Genomic DNA, 17,503 nt, shown 5'->3' with positions numbered 1-17,503 from the left:
CTGGACCAGGCCCAGTGTGAGGTCCTGGGACTAATGGGTGAAAATCCTGTTTTATCGCAAAAAGAGTCAGACCAAAGGTGACCAGACTAGAGGGCTGGGTCACAATGCAAAAGGAACCACTGGTGGACCTGGTTGGCAGGACTACAGTGCAAAAACCCCGCAAAGGCAGGTGAGTCATTTTGCCAGAGGTTCCAACAAGGTAGCCTCTCTGTACACAATTAAACTTGCACCAGAAGCCATATTTTTTGAGAGTTCCCTGTTTTTAAGACATCACCCCACAGAACTCACAAAGGTACTGAACATAATTCTGCTCCATCTTTATTAGAAGACAACCGCTGTTAGCTACCCTGTTTCTTTGAGTTAGCAGATAAGGCAGGATTCGCTTTATTTATTCAGTAAAATGTAAAAATAAATGGCCCGTTTTCATGTGGCAAGGATGAAAAAAAAAATCCGTTAGTGCAGCAGTTCTCGAATGTGAAGACATAGTGGACCATACTCCAAACTCAAAAGTACTTGGTATATATGTTAATCAGTATCACTATAATGGATTCTTATTCTGATAAACCAACCCATGTACCAATATAATAATTGCTGAGTTTGTTTTTTTAGATGCTTTCTGTGCACTCTTGCTATATAATCCACAAAAGCTTCTATTTTATTAAATTTTGTTTTGTAAACTATTTCTCATTTCTTATTATTGTGATTAGGGCCTTTTGAAAAATAAATAAATGACCACATTATTCACCAAGGTTCTAGTCATTCAGTCCTTACTCCTATTCAGATATCAATGGGAATTTTGGCAGAGTAAAGACGGAGTAATGACTGCATGACTGGGGCCCAAGGCAAGTCAGTAATCAAGACAAAGTATAAAGAAAGTGTTTTTTCACAACCATGAACAATTTTGACTTCTTGTTCTGCTTTTCAAGCTTTTAACTTGTTCAACGCAAGCTACTTCAAACTATTCAAAACAAAATACAATGTGCACACACGTACAGTGGCAAAACAATGAAAGGCGTGCTCAGCGTTTTGGCAGTGCACAGCTGTGCATGTTGCTGTTGACGTCAGCAATGTTGTTACAAAGTCTGTACACAGACAAGGAGGTAAACACTGAGAAGCCATATTCTACCAAGTGGGTGGATAGCCAAGTATTGGAGCATAAAAAAAGGCTGCCCATCCAGTTTCTAACCCCATTGTTTCACTATTGTGTTTTCCAGCCTCCCCAACTAACACTAACTCTGGCTTGGGACAAAGCCAATTGGCATTAGTGTTAATTAATTGGGCAGCCAGGGGTCATAGGAAAAGGTTTGACATCCTTCTCTTGGAGACTGAGTACATCACCACTAGGATGAGCTCAGTCTCTGCCAGCCAGGGGAATGACACTGCTAAATTCATTCCAGACATACTTTTCTATTCATGGAAGTACTCGGCCTGAAAACCTTTGAAGCGTTGAGCCCCCTAAGTTGCCATTAAAGTCATCTTGAGGAATCACGCATCAGGAGTCTGAAGTCTTACAATGAATCACCCTTCAACAGTTAAACACAGCAAACCAGCTTCAGTAAACACATAAAATACATTAACAACACTAATAAACCCAATGGGACCGTTGAGGATTGAGTTGTGTTTGTCTTCTGGTTACTACCCAGGCCTTTAATGGCTGGGGAAAAGCCAACAAAGAGAAATCTATGCAGTACAACTTTTCTTTTTCAGCCCATCCATTGGAAATTATTCTCTCCCCCCCCCCCCCATCTATTTCATGGTAAATAATGGAAATAAATATTTTATTTTAAACAAATATTTTAGTTGGACATTCCTGGAGGTCACAGACCCTTGGTAAGTCTCTCCAGCTGACTGTTAATTACTTAGATAATGCCTTCCCTGTCGTTCATTGTTATAGCACAAATGTTTTCATTGCAAACTGTCCAAAACGGGGTGACCTGACCAAAGGTAGATTTACAGTAAAACACAGAGCAGTTTGGTCCTGCCGGCTCCTGGGGCTCCTGCTGCAGTCTCCAACCCCAGCAGCAGCCAAGCTCCCCCTCCCCACCTCCTGCCCCGACTGTGTCGCTTTCCCGTCCCTCTCCCTCCCTCCAAGCACTTCCCCTGCCACCAAACAGCTGTTTGCCAGCACTTATGTGGCTCCAGGAGGGAGGGAGAGGAGCGGGGTTGCAGCGTGCTCAGGGGAGGAGGCGGGGAAGAGGCAGGGCGGGACCTTGGGGAAGGGAGTGGAATCGGAGCAGGACAGAGCAAAGGTGGGGCCCCTACACTCCCCCTACACATACTGCCCTCCCGCCCCCTGCTGTGAGCCACTCAGGGCAGGGGGTTAGGAACACCCCCATGATCCCAGACCACACCCCTAGCCCCCTGCCCTGACTTCTGCACCCTCCTCATATATCCCCAGCCCCCTGCCCTCCCTGACTCCTGCACCAACACCTACCCAGCCCCCTACACCCCATGCCCTGACTCCTGCACCCCCTACATCTCCACCCCCACCCCTCGCACCAAATGGGAGCTCCTGCACTCTCCTCCCATTCCTTCCTGCTTTCTTCACACCAAATGGGAGCTGCCCCAAGAAAGCGCTCCACATCACGACTTCCTGCCCCAACCCTGAACCCCCTCCTGCATCCAAACTCCTGGCCAGACCCTGTACCTGAACGCTCAGCCTGCTCCTGCACCATAACTCCCTCCCAGACCCTGCACCCCCAGCCCTGATTCCTGCACCCACCTCACACCCCCACAGCCCCGTGACCTCCCTGACTCCTGCAACCCCCCCCACACCCTCTCCCCCTCCACACCCCCAACCCCCTGTCCTCTGCATCCAGCACACTCCGATCCCCCTGCCTACCCTGACTCCTGCACCCCCGCCCCCCCACACACGTAAAAAAGCGCTTTACAATAGTTATCTAATGGCACAAACAATATTTGGAAAGATCATTAAGTGATCTGCTGAGACCCTCAGCGATTTTGAAGTGGTCTGTGGAAGAATAAGTTAGTCTACAAAAACAATCAAGGTACCTCAGTTTATTTTCATTTACTTCCTATTACCTATAGGGGGAGGATGAAGAAAAAAAGAATGAAAAATGGGGGCTGGGGGAGATATAATAATGTTCTTTTTCTTGGCTGGGTCCCAAGGAGGGCCCCCCAAAATGAAGCTGAGCACAGGGCCTCACTAACTCTAACTCTGCCACTGGACCTGACTCATCTATTTATAAACTTAATCTTAGAAGGCACTGACCTCTTTCTTTGAGGTGCTCAGCAGCCTCAACCCACAAGGAAGTCAGAGGGAATTGAGGACACTAAGCACCATTCAGGAAGGGCTCAGCACCTCAGAGAATTATACATTTTATAGCAAACCCCCTCTTTACCTGTTGGCTGCCAACTGATTTGAAATAGTAGTGAAAGCAATGTCTGCATAGGAACAATAAATTTTGTGGGTGATGTCAATTATGTGATGTCATATCCTACACTAAGTTACTTGACTTACCTGGAAAGCTCTGTGTTAGATCTAGGAGTCAGACAGACATTTTAAAATAATGAGCTCATCTTCTATTAAAATCTAAACACCAAGTTCACCCCTGGTTCATAACTAGACTCATGTCAACAGTCATACTCTGGATTGAATTTGGCCCTAATTCTAATATATAAAACAATTTTTTGGATACCTTGTCACAGCAGTGGTAACTTCATCCACGTCGTTTTGTACCAGAATCCAAAAGAGTTGATTCAGGATCACAGGAAGAAAATTCATAATTACATGGATCTTCTCAATTTTCAGTAAATTCTGTATCAGACACAAGGAAGAATAATGATAGATTACGGACATAAAGCACAATCCACCAGGGCCTGAATTTCCATTCCATTACACTGGTTTCACCTTCTGGTAATTGCAGCGAAGTAAGTGGAATTAAATCAGTGTAAGACAGTGGAGAATCATGCTCCATGTCAAGATATTTTTTGAAGTATGAATTTGTTCCCTGAATTTTTATTCTTGGGATTTTATATCTTCTGATTATTCTGTGATTATAAAGTAGAAACTATTGTCTGCCTTTTTTTTTTTTCAGTTAAGAAGTAGAATATATATACCAATTGTGAAGGACTGAAGTTCTTACTTTTAAAGATTTTTTCCCCTAAATTTTTGAGAAAAAATTATACTGGGTTGAGACCTCATATGCTGTGTCTCATTTTGGATAAAATATTTATGACCAAGTCAAAAATCACACTTATTAAAAACAGTGTTACATTCTAGACTGACTGGACAATGACACTCCATTATCTTAACTGATGGAGCTAATTGAGTTATTCATTAAAAATAATACTGTTATGGATTTAGCTCTCTGATGTTCTGCAAATGCATTTGTGATTCGTAAATAAAAGCTGAAAGTTTGGGCAAATATTTTCCTTCCTATTGTTTGTTAATGAATTGTTCACACTGAATATTTGTTATCTATTTATGTTGTGCGATTGGTCACTTAGCTCTTGTGATTTTATTTCTGTTTCCTGATTGGATGATTAAAATATATTAAAGAGACAGACAAAAAGCAGCAAATAATGAACAGTTCACTTCTAACATACTTTTCTGGCTGTGTAATCACTCATGCTAAAATTTGTGCAAGTTTTGGGTATTCACAAACATTTTCCAACACCTTGTAACTATCTGAATATACACAATTTATATAATAGAGAAAACTGAACCTAATGTTTTTATTGATGAAAATAGTCACAATTTTTAAATTCAACTAGGACCAATTGTTACTACATATAAAAACAACAAAACAAATATCTCACTTTCAGAAACATTCATACACATTAAAAAAAAAAAAAAAGGACATCTTTAAATAGTTGTCCAGAGAAATGTCACAACTTTTGGAAAGTTACAGAAAAATTATCTTTTACTAAGCAGCTTAATAAAATCAGCTTAATTGTGAAAATGGAGCAATGGGAGAAAAATACTCTTCACTTTAATCTCTAAACATAGAAACTGCTATTAGATTTAGATGATCACCAAGGAAGTTAATTTTTCCTTATCTTGCCCTTCAGTATTCTAGCTCCTTCCTGCTCCACTTCAAACTACATATTTTAGGGTGGGTCCATGTGATTTGCCCACTGCCAAATGGATTAAGAATTCGTTGTAGGAGTGAGCATTCATACAAGAATGGAAACAGGAGTAAGATCCCCCGTATGAGGGTTACCTGTATCTTTGGTCCAGGCATGCAGGGGTACGTGGCACTGCATGCCCATTTCTTACCCCCAGCTCTCATGCAGGAAGGGGAGGGGAAGACGTAGGCATGGAAAAAAACAATTACTCTCTGGAGCAAGAGGGGAGCAGCAAGATAACTATGGCTCTGCAAGCCCCAATTCCTTCTCTGCATTGCTCCTGGAGCAGCACAGCAACATGCCCTCCTTTATGGTGATCTGTGTCTTGGGACACAATCCAACCCATGGCAATTTAGAAACACAAGCAGGCCATGGGCTCACTTGGGAGGCAAATTCAAAGAGAACTAGAATTTGGCCCTTAAAATTTATTTACCAACATCAGCTTATAACACTTCTAAATTATTTTACCTTACAGGACATGACAAAGCTTGAGGTAAGAGGCTGGGAGAGATCCATTTCTCTTTTTTGGCACTGCTGGAAAAAGGTATTCAGATATGGATCCTAAAATGGTAAACATATGCTAAAGTTAATACCTATTTTAGCATGGACTGCAATTCAAATATTTGCTAACCATCTCAATGAATTGGTTATGGTGGTTAGAATCCAGGAATTTTACACTATACAGCACAAGGCATCACAGAATAAAAGGAATCAGATATGGAAAAGACCAACAAGGATTAGACCACATAGTCCATTCATTTACCAGCAGAGAGTGTATTTCCTAGTGCTTTGTCCAGTCTTGTTTTAAGTGTCCTGAACAATGGGTTTATCCCCTAATCTAACAGATCTCAACATTAGGATGTTTTTACATTTCTAGGTACTCCCTCCTGGATCATCCAAAATAATGCCTCTTTTTTCCTTAAAAGGTGTAATTATCACTCCTCTCTCCTTAGCCGACCTACATTCAGATTATCTTTAATGTTAGACGAACAGATTCATACAAGATTTAAGATATATTAAGATCATTTGTCAGGTTTTTTCTAGCACACACTTCTGATTAAGAGTAAAGATATCTGAGAGAAAATGCAAACTCACCTGAGTATTTACAGTCGATACAACAAATGAAGACACTTTGAAAAGCAGCTTCCCACTGTCTACCCACTTAATGTCACTTCCACTCTGCAGTAAAAAATATTTTCTTCTTATTTCCACACTTGCAAACACCATAAGAGTACAAACATGTCAACACTGTTCAGTTCTGCATCACTTTTTGCTGCAGAGGATACTGTACTATTTTAAATATTCAAGTCTCAGTCACAATGGGAGTTCCCCCACTATCCTGTCAATGTCACAAAGCAACAGACTAGATCCAGAGGCCTACTCAACTCTCTCTGCATTGCTCAGTTAGTACAAAGGGAGAGGAAACTGCCCGTAACTCTCCTGTTGAGGATTCTTAACTGGGCACAGCTCAAGGGTCAGTGGGGAATCCTGGGCACTATGCCAAGGATCATGGGACTTGTGCTTGTCAGACTTTATAGGAACCCCAGCTACAACTGTATAAAAAAATCACTCTTCACCATTCTCCCTTCAGCAGTTGGGAAGAATTTATGGTTTATACATGCACTTCCAGTCAGGTGGGATACCTCCTTTTCCCAGCACACCACTGGAAGAGGCATAATTTGCCCCCGATCTGTTGGTATACATATTAACTTAAAAACTGAATGCTATACATATGAACACACTAAGCAGTATGGTCCAGTTTATCGTTTACACAATGGCTCCTTTACATTGCCAGCAAGGCATAAATGAGAAGCAGGCCCTATCATTTTAATCAGTCATATTTCAATCTCTCTATTCCTTTTGAATAATATATAAATATTACTTAATACCTTTCCACTTGCAGGATCTTGAAGGCTTAAGTAACTGGGAGGCAAACTGGTTGTCACTGGAATGTTATGTTCTTGAGAAGCTAACTGGGCATCTTTCAGTAAAGGAAGCCAAGCATATCCAACTGCACACAAGAGCAAATCAATATGACATTTAAGAGTATAAGATCTTTGGTTCACAGGATAATAGTAAGTAACAGCCACAAACAGAAATTCTGAAATCCTGAGATGAACATATATCACTATAAACATAATGCAGACAAGCATTAGCAAGGAATTATTTGAAAGTAATTCTACTGCAAGTACCTGGTGTTTCCAGAGCCTCTTTCTTTTTGGCATTAGCTTTTGCATTTATATCACAGGTGACATGATAAAATGAAAACAGAATGTGGTGTTTCTTATGGAGTTGAGTGGGAAGCTCAATTTTCACCTGAAATGTAAAAGGTTACACCTCTCTTTAGTTTAAAGGGAATAAACCAGGAGTAAGAGATGGGCTCTAACGGATAAATCTCTCTTTCTATATATCTCTAATTAAAGCTGGCCTTTTGACTGGCAATTGATTCTTTGTGTGTTGCTCTTTTTAGTGGTGTAACAGCTGTTTTTTTAAAGAAATCATTGAGACACACCATTTATTACTCCGACTTAAACTGGTTTTTCTTCTTTTTCCTTTGAGTGAATAATTGTGTTTCTAATGAAATGGCACAGAATTGAAAACTGAAGAACCCTGTTCAAACAGGCTGCTTAGAACCAATCATCCCTACAACATCAGACTCAACACTGACCCAAACCAGGAGTCACCATTCTTTCTTTCCCTATCACTCCTCCTTTAGCAGGAGAGTGAGTCAGCCTGGATATCCTTTAAGCTAAAAATACTAATGATATGTCATCATAACTCATTTTATAATAAAGACTGAAGGTGAACAAGGGTTGATGTAAAAATGAAAACTTTTATTTATGATCTCGGATGAGTCATACATCCCATAGGCCACAATAAGAAAACTATTCTATTGTTCTCTAATCTGTACAAAGTCAAGGTGGGCTGTTATTTATCTATTGAAAGACATGGGAAAAATACACTGAAAAGTGTTACGGTGGTGACTTATGGACAAGAGCCCTTATGCACAGTAGTTATGAAGTAATGCTGTACCTAAACTAATCCTGCAGTTGAGGTAAGAGTTAGGAATTGGGTCGGGACGTATTTCTGATGTTATATCAGGTTAAGGGGCGGAGAGCATATATTATAAACATAGCAGTGAAATGAGCATTTAAACATGCAGCTTAAAACAATTCCTTCAGATGCTGCACTAGAGTCTTTTAGATACTGCACTAAATGTGTTGTTGTCAGGGTCAATACTGTGCAGTTGGCCTACCCAAATCAATTTCTGTTAGATGGTGAAGTCTGAACTCAATACTTCATTCATGTTTGAAAAAAACTCACTGTAATATGGAGGGCTTGCATAAGGCCCTCTGAACCAATTGGGGCCAGATTTTCAGAAGTGCTGAGCACCCTCAACACCAGTTGAAGTCAATAGATGCTAAGAATCTCTGAAAATCAGGCCCCCTTAAGCTCTTAACATGGAGCTTCAATGGATACTCTGTTTTTGGAGGAATTCCATCCATTGGGTTTGACCTGTGCGCTTTACTCAGGCTAAATTTCACTGAAATTAATGGAAACTTTTGCCAGTTAAGAGCACAGGACTAAGCCAATTGTTTGGAAAATGCTGAATGATTACTGGCCCTGCTGTCTGCAGTATTACCAGTATTAGTATACATTGAAACCATAAATGCAAAGTCTAGAAGACCAACAATCCTTTGTTAGTGTGCTGTCAAAAACACTAACAACTCAAGGCTATGGAGCACTCTGGATTGGTTAGGGTGAAATTCAGTTCACCTGCATAAAGCCTGAGGAATCAGGCTTTATGTTGGTGAAGTGTCCATTTGCAGGCAAAGGAGTTGAGGCAGCTACTACTATCCCCCACCAATTGAGGGTGTGGACGGCATTACATCCCACAAAACTGTTGCTGTGCTTGTGGGGAGCCACAGCCACTTCATGTGTGATGAAGCCATGTGGTGTGTTCAGGCCACTGGATCCACAAAAATACTCCAATGCATTGTTTAAATGGTATGGATGGCCTTGAGCTGGATCTGGGCATCATGCATGAATTTCACCTCTAAAGAATATTGTAATGAAAACGTTAAACAGAGCTAAAGTTAGATCATGGCCTTTGATACAGGCAAACACATTAGAGAGCAGGACTGATCATTACTAAGTCTGTACACAAAAGACTTTACAGAAAGACTGACCATTATGATGTGTTCAGAGAAATGGTGAGATTTTATTTCATGCTGTGCACTTATTTCAGTGAGTAAAAATCTTTCTATCTAATGAAATGCACACTCACCTGGATATATGACATTTATAGCAGGCAGGTGATTTTTTTTTTCATTTCTATGCCTTTAATTAAATGCATATTATCTAGTCAGTGAAGAATGGACTGACCTCATCATAGAAATCAGGATTCTGTGAATGATGTAGCACTGCTGTGTAGGCTGCTGTTGTAAATAATGGTCCGCCAGGTTTCCCATAAATACACTGTTAAAATATAATACTTCAGTTCAGTTGTCAAGGAATGCTGATAATACTAAAATAGCCATAGCTCATAAGGGGTTTACAAAAGTGTCTTTCCTTTATATGGACTCATCCTACACAATTCAACTCCAAAGCTTTACTGGGATCTCTAGGCACAACAATAACTCCCTGCACTGGCAGGACCAGGGTATTTAATAGGTCCTTTCTAATTCTAGCCTCTATGATTCTTGATTAGCTTATTTTATGTATGGGAAAACTGAGGTGCAGGTTCTCCCACTTTTGCACCGTATTCATTGAACAACTCTGTATACAACAAAATTAGTTTGGAAATCTAACATAGATAATCTTAGTTTTTTAATGCCATTTTAATGCATCATACCTCAACATGCACAATCTACATTTTGCTGTTCATTAAGTGAGCCATGCAGATATGACGACCACCAGCTTGGCTGATATGCTGAAGGCTGAACAGGGGACCTCCAGAGTGAAAAGTCAGAGTTGCTACAGCTCTGTAGCTGGGGGCTGAACCAACTCATTTCCATCACAGATGGAGACTTGTAACACACACCTACCAGTGGGTTACACACAAACATAAGGATAGTAGAACTAGCCCTGCAGCCTTTGCAGAGGCAAAACCACCATATAAATCAGAAGAAGTTCTGCTTGCATCAGGACAGCAGGTTCAGGCTCAACAGACCATATCTACCAGTACTTTGCTTAAAATGAAAGGAAGAGCATGTGAAAAATATGTAAAACAACAAATTGGGCTGTTCTATTTAGGGTGACCAGATGTCCCCATTTTATAGGGACAGTCCCGATATTTAAGGTTTTGTCTTATATAGGCTCCTATTACCCCTCACCCCGTCCCGATTTTTCACACTTGCTGTCTGGTCACCCTAGTTCTATTGTATCTAATCTACTATGTCCAGGGGAGGATTTTCAGTGGCAGTTATGCTTCTTTGTCACTTAGGCGCTTTTGAAAATCCCACCCTTTAATTTTAAGTAGCTCATCAGGATGATAAATAAGGCCTGGATTTTCAGATTTAGACCTCGGCACCTGAATCCACATTTAGGTATCTACATCCTAATTTTCATGACTGGTGCTCCCAAGTCCTAAGATGATACAAATAAATAAATAAATAAATAAAATCTGTCCTATGCTGTCTATATTGAAAACACTGTACTGTTTTCCTAAGGCTGTTTCCAGGTATAGTATAGGCACAGTGTGACATTTTAATTCAAAACATACTGTATACGATGGCAGTGCCCTTTTCTTGAAAGTAGCCATCTTTTGCAAGTTTTTTTTTTGCCTTATCATTGAATTAGCAGGGTTGACACTTGCAGCTGAGAGTTAATAACTGGTATTAAAAAGGATTGTTATGGAAACTTAAAAGAATATATTACAATAGTCACACTTTAAATGGTCCTGATTAGAATACTCTCAATTGCTGGGTTTCATATGAAACCTCTTTTGACACATTGTACTTTGTCTTTGCTCACCTTCATTGGCTTGGCTCCTTCTTCATCTGAACTTTTAACTTCAATACACACTGTTATGTTCCGTGCCTGCAATAGTGATGCATTAAAAGTGTAAATAGAAATTGTTAGCACACTAAAATACATATAAACTAAGATGTGTGAAATATAACAGATTCTACTTAAAATCTGGAGAACACTATGGATGATAAGTCATATCCTAAACACTTGCATCTCCTCACAAAACTTACTGGAAATAAATGTGTAAAAAGGAGAAGAACTTGCAGGCACCAAACTAGGCTGCATATGCATTGTGCAAAGATAGAGCATAAAGGGATCAGTAGTTAGTCCTGTCTTGAGTTTAATTCATATTCAATCAGTATGAATATGCATATAGCTCTCAAGGTTCATTTAAGAGAGAATCATCTGTATACATATTTATATTAAAATATAATACTTCCCTAGAATAATGCCCCAAAAGCCATTCTGTTGTACATCCTCTTTGAAATGTCTTCACAGCATGAAAAGTTCCTTTCATCTGTAAAATCACTTCCAGGAAATTCTTACTGTGCTTAAAGGTTCCATAAAGCATTAAACCGACTGCAAGTTAGTTCAGTAATTTAGAATCCTATTCTGCCTCCCTTTAGCTATGACGAGTAGTTCTACTGATTTAAGTGAGACCACTCATGGATTAAGGGACAACTCAATCTGATTTAAGGGTGGCGAAATCAGACCCCTAAATTGTTGCTTACTGTACCTTGCTGAAGCATTTTTGGCTATCATACTTGAGATGTTTTGGATAGATGTATATTTGGTTCTTATATACTCTGTAAGGTCGGGAATATTTTGTTGATTCTTGTACAAATTCCTCCACTTCCACCGTAGGTTGATGCTCCTCTGTATTATAAAATGGCTTGATTGGGATAAAAGATGATGTCACACAATCTTCAAAAAAAAATAAAATAAAAAAACAATCAGAAAATGAAGTTGTCATTTTACAAATACACTAATAATAAGTATGCAGAATGTAATATCCAATATCGAGACACAAAGGGCCAAATTCTATCCCCTTTTACACCAGTGTAAATCAATAGTAATTGCACTGATTTACATTTAAGTTAAATATAGCACTGAATAACCTTTGAATATACAGCATCCAAGACAAAGCATAGTACTGTCATTCCAACTCTTATAATTTCAGCAAAGTTATAGCTCTAAATGCAATGGAAGTGTCATTAAAATAGATTGTTTCTAATGGAGTTAACATCTCTATTTAGCCCATTTTTTCATTTACTTTTTAAAGTTCATCTGTTATCTAAAGGGCAGCCAATGAAATCAAAAGATACATTACTTAGACCTAGATTTAATACATCAGAGAATCAGAGTATCTGAATTCAGTTCAAGAGACAGATGAACATAAGTCTGCTGTCACTGAGATGTCTGCAAAGCACACATTGGTATTCCAATGTATGCTACTAAATCAGCAACAAGCTTGATCTCAGTAGGGAAATATCCATGGCTGTCTGAACTACACAAGTCTGAAGAGGACAGAGACACTGATTCCTTTTCCAAAGAAAAGGAACTTGAGGTTCAACCCTGCAAACTCTAGAGCCAACCAAAAGGTAGTCAGATCATGAAAGCAAGCTCTCCCTGCCTCTTTTACATCCTAACTCTCCGCTTTGCTCCCTTCAGAACCTCCACAATGAGAAGTCATGCCACCATCAGGCTGGAATAAAACTTCTAAGGGACTACTGAGTAACAGCAAGATGTGAAGGCTGTTTCTCTGATCAGTTACTATATTTTCTTTTTAACAAACTTAAAGGGTTCAGCCTTTCCTCCAGCCAATTTCTCATGCTTGTTCCCAGTCATTTTCATTCATAGCTGTCAGGTATATTCCTGAAATAAGCTAGAAAATGCCATTCATGGAAGCTTTTGTTCTTTACATCCTAATCAATACTAGTAGTGTCAAAGGTGAATAGCTGAATTACATTCCCTTAGTACTGACCAGCCAATATGGGCCAATGGCTACCATAAGGCTCTTTATCTGATTTATTCTCATTAGCTCCATGAAGTTGGTCACTTTAGCTGAACCCAAGAAGCCATCCATCAGCCAAGGAAAAATTCAATGGTCATACTTGGGCTTTTGAGAGTTCTTTCCCAAATTACTAACATTCCATCACCCTGGAAGACTCTGATCCCAGGATAGGATGTCTTGGCCTGCATAGTAGAGTCCAGTAATTTTTCCATGAGCACTTGGGTGGACAGAGTCCAGGTACTCTGCTCTGGAGAACGGGATACATTATTGCTCTACTGACTCCTAATGAATAGCCCCACTGGGCTAGCAGCAGTGATAGGTATATTTCTGATTGAAACAAGCCATATATAAGATAGGAATAAAAGGCTTTAAGAGGATAATGGGATATTGCCAGCTCCCACAGACTTTCAATGACCTTCATAGGCACTGACGCTGGGGGTGCTCTGGAGCTAAAGCACTCACGGAAAAAAAAATAGTGGATGTTCAGCACCCAGCAGCCACAGCTGTTCAGTGATACCAATGATCAGTTGTTTGGTGGCTGGGGGAGGTGCTCAGGGGAGGGTGGAGAGCAGTGAGCGGCGGGTGGGAGCCTCAGGGGAGGAGTTGGAGCAGAGGGTGAGAAGAGGCAGAGTGAGGGTGGAGTCTTGAGGGAGGGGGCAGAGTTGGGGCAGGCCTTGGGGTAGAGCAGGGGTAGAGTACCCCGGGGGAAAAAATAACTTCCACACGCACTTTGAAAAACCCAATATCAAAAGTGAATATGGAGTTAGGCAACAACACATCACAGAAACCTGTGTGAAAGAGAGTTTTTTGCCTAGAGTGATATTTGCAACAAAATGGGGAACTTTTCCTTAATTTTATTAAAAAAATACTTTTGACATTTTTGTGAAGTTATTTTGTAGTTAAACTATATGTGAAAATTTCTCAAAATTGATGCAGATATAAAATGCTAAGTATAAATTAAAACATATATAATTAGAGAGAAGTGCTTTACATCCTTTAAGAATCTTACCTCCCTACTGGGTTGCCTTATTATGCCTCAGCTAGTCTGGTGTTCTAGTGACTGTATCATAACAGAATGACTGGCGGCTAATTTCATTCTTCACTAAAGCTTGGCAAATATTTTTAACAAATTGTTTTTTCACTGAATTGCATTTTTCAGGGTCCGAATTTATTAGCTAAATTCATGTCAAACTTGATGAATAGTTTAGCTTGGGAAAACAAAATCAAAAGATATGGATCTTTAATTTCAATAGTGTTTTGAGTTTAAATTTAGCCTTAAAAAGCGAGGAAAAAAAAGGTAAAAAACATCCAAAATGCCTCAATTGAAACAAAAAACTCAGAAAAGGAAAATCAAGTCAGCCAAACCATTTTGGTAGGTACTGAGCTTTTTTCAAGAGTGGGCCATGGAGAGAGGTGGCCCTTGAAGTAGAAAGAGAACAAATGAAATAAATTTGGGTTTGGAGACTCGGCATAACTGCAATAACAATGCTTCCTACAGAGGCTGATCCAAAATCCACGAAAGTCAATTAGAGTCTTTCAATTTACGTCAGTGCACTTTGAATCAGGCCACATGCACAGGCTGTGACTCATCAAATGAACACATGCTCTTCCTACAATACAAAATAGGTTACTTCAAGGCATAGAAAAAGATGAAGAACAGTTTAACATGCATTGGTTAAAAAAGAATCAAAACAAACCCCCAAAATAATTAAAAATTAAAAATTACAGTTCCTTCTTTCCTGTCTTCCAGAACTGTGACAAAGCATCAATTAATTTTAAAGGCTCACATTAAATTTTATAAACCCGGAATAATTATAAAATTGAATCATACTTGGATGTTCCAAAGGGAAACAATTTACTGCAATGTCTAGGTTGCCAGGTATGGTCTGTATTTTGCTAATCTTCTCTGCTCTGCAATGACAGAAATGAAAACATTTTAGGAAGCTGGTATAGAGAATGCAAGAAGGGATGTAATTTCTGAATTAAGAGAGCAATATGAAATGAAATATCACAAGTCATTTAAATCATGAAATAGTGAAAGGTAAACCGTATTTAACAAAGCTACCAAACTGTGTAAGGAAAACAAGTGCATTACTTTCCTAATAAAATTAAAATGGGTTAATAGATATGAAATCAAAATAACACTTTGATTAACAGAAAATCTTACTTCCTACTAATTCCTACTTGCAAAATAGTTTCATATGCTCCCACAAAACCCTCAGCCCGTATTCTCCCTACCGTCTCCTCAGCCAAGGGTGACTGGACTCCAGCAGATCCAAACCCAGGGGTGCAGAAGTGAGAAGTGTTGCTTCATTCCTGCCTTCTCTGTGGAAGTACTTCCTTGGGGATTTTGTGGGGAGAGGGATTGATGGGAAAGGAAGGAGTCATATGGAAGAGAGTGATGAAGGACCCATGGACTTTTGCATGTGAATTAGTGAAGACCTCATCAGCATTAACTTACTGTTTTTCAATTAGCTTACTGTTCTACAATTTGAAACATGCCCCCCTTTAATGGGAATTCTGAGAACATTCACTTGTGGGGAGCTTAGGGCATCCTGGCTCCTGCAGCTGACATACTGAAAGGGGACAGAGGCACAGGCATTGTGTCTGCATGGATGCCCTGAGGATGCCAAAGTGGTCTTGCTCTTCTCTAAAAAAGGAGATGCTTCAGACAAGCTGATTAATACATCTATGGCCAACACTTTAGCTTACTGGGGATGTCAGTGAACGTATTGCTATATAATCACAACTATGAGGATTAAGGACCTGATCCAAAGCCTACTGAAGACAATGGGAGTCCTTCCACTGACTTCAGTCAGCACTGGATCAGGTCCTACAAGAATTTCCTATAAATGGAATTGTGAGATTTTATGAAATTAATGTGCTTTTTGTGGGTTGTTTTTCGAATGTGAGGTGATAGGAAGATATTCTGGGCCTGATTCTCTTGTCACTCACACTGGTGTGAATATATCGACTTCAGTGGAATTAATTCTGATTTACACTTGCGTGAGAGGAGAACCAGCCAAATCACCATTTCATAATTCACGTACTGGCAATCGTTTGAGAAAATAGATGCTCCCGATGTCCACTATATGGGTTGCCGTGGAGTTCCCAATTATAAACAATAGGGAGGGATGGAAGAGACATTAAAGGGTTATTTTCATTTTTATGTATATTTCTCCTTCTCTCACAGTGCCTTCTTGCTTGTTCCTCCACCTGCACTTTCCCTAATGGACACTTATTCCATGAATCACTATCTTTTAGTTCTAATAATGTGTACTAATGTCAAATGCCTTTCCAATTATCCTGGAAAGCTCAGCAGATAATGGACTAATGTGAAAAACATGCATTCAGTATGGCTATTTTGGCACACTCGCCAACGCGAACAAGAACACTAATGAAAATAGCATTATAATCTTAGGCCTCTCCCAAGCTGACCTCAGACCCATTCCTTACCTTCTGTATTCTGCTATTAATTTAATCAAATCTTCAGTTGAAATCTTGCTACTTTCTTGCCTGAACAAAGGTGAAAATCGGGAGTCTCTGTCAACATTTCCCTGATTATCCTTAAACACTGGTCTACAAAGAGAAAAAACAACATATCTTCGATGACAGCCAGGCATACTTAGTCATATTACTTGAGAATTTTCAATTCACATATAATTGTTCATCACTGATGACACAGTATGAATTCCTGTGCAAATGTCAAAGGGAACAGATAGTTAAAATTGCTCTCCATGGCATATACTTCAAAGCAAACATGCTATTCTTAGTTCCTGTTAGGGGATATAGTTGAATCATACTTGGGTGTCCCAAAGGGACACAATTTATTTATGTATGTAGGCCCCAGTCCTGCAAAGATTTAGGCATACATTTAATTTTATGCAATGTGAATAGTTCTACTGACTTCAGTAAGATTACTCACAGTGCACAAAGTTCACAGATTCACAGGGACCATTCTGATAATTTATTTTGACCACATGCAAAAGACGGACCACAGAATTTCACCAAGTCATTCATACATCAAGCCTATAACTTCCAGCTGAGCTAGTGTGTATCTTTGAGAAAGACATCCAGTCTTGATTTTAAAGAATAAGTGATAGGGAATTCATCACACCCCAAGGTAAATAGCTCCAATGGTTAATTGTCTTGACTGTAAAAACAAACCAAACAACCAACCAACCACCCAAACCGAAAAAGCACACTGCACATTATTTTCCTTCTGAATTTGTAAAGCTTCAGCTCTCAGCCATTGGCTCTGCTTATGATAAAACAAGCATGTCTGTAAGATTTTGCAGGAGTGGGGACTTAGAATATAACTTCTTTGGGGCAGGGACCTTGAGCCAGATTTTCCAGCCCATTAAATCTGCTTTGCATCTCTCCAGAATCACAAGGGTAGATTTAAACTGGTGTAACTTGTTTCAA

At 39.6% G+C, this 17,503-nt stretch overlaps 1 protein-coding gene across 10 annotated transcripts in view; it reads right to left on the bottom strand.

Annotated features, from left to right (window-relative positions):
- DOCK10 (dedicator of cytokinesis 10) overlaps positions 1-17,503 on the bottom strand; it is a 241,168-nt gene that overhangs the window by 71,681 nt on the left and 151,984 nt on the right. For 6 of the 10 annotated variants that reach the window (XM_075068541.1, XM_075068543.1, XM_075068538.1 and 3 more), the window contains exons 15-24: positions 16,535-16,657; positions 14,910-14,989; positions 11,801-11,988; positions 11,068-11,133; positions 9,478-9,570; positions 7,284-7,407; positions 6,981-7,102; positions 6,187-6,270; positions 5,560-5,652; positions 3,660-3,778 (exon numbers count right to left, since the gene is read on the bottom strand). In XM_075068541.1, coding sequence (XP_074924642.1) covers positions 3,660-3,778; positions 5,560-5,652; positions 6,187-6,270; positions 6,981-7,102; positions 7,284-7,407; positions 9,478-9,570; positions 11,068-11,133; positions 11,801-11,988; positions 14,910-14,989; positions 16,535-16,657 — 1,092 coding nt within the window. Of the gene's footprint in view, positions 1-3,659; positions 3,779-5,559; positions 5,653-6,186; positions 6,271-6,980; positions 7,103-7,283; positions 7,408-9,477; positions 9,571-11,067; positions 11,134-11,800; positions 11,989-14,909; positions 14,990-15,316; positions 15,419-16,534; positions 16,658-17,503 lie in introns of all 10 variants that reach the window. The other 4 variants (XM_075068534.1, XM_075068537.1, XM_075068535.1 and 1 more) reach the window with 1 other exon arrangement.

This window comes from Chelonoidis abingdonii, chromosome 8, assembly GCF_003597395.2.
Source record: "Chelonoidis abingdonii isolate Lonesome George chromosome 8, CheloAbing_2.0, whole genome shotgun sequence".
Classification (NCBI taxonomy): domain Eukaryota; kingdom Metazoa; phylum Chordata; order Testudines; family Testudinidae; genus Chelonoidis; species Chelonoidis abingdonii.
Note: the sequence above shows the minus strand (reverse complement) of the source record. Positions and strands in the feature narration are given on the sequence as shown.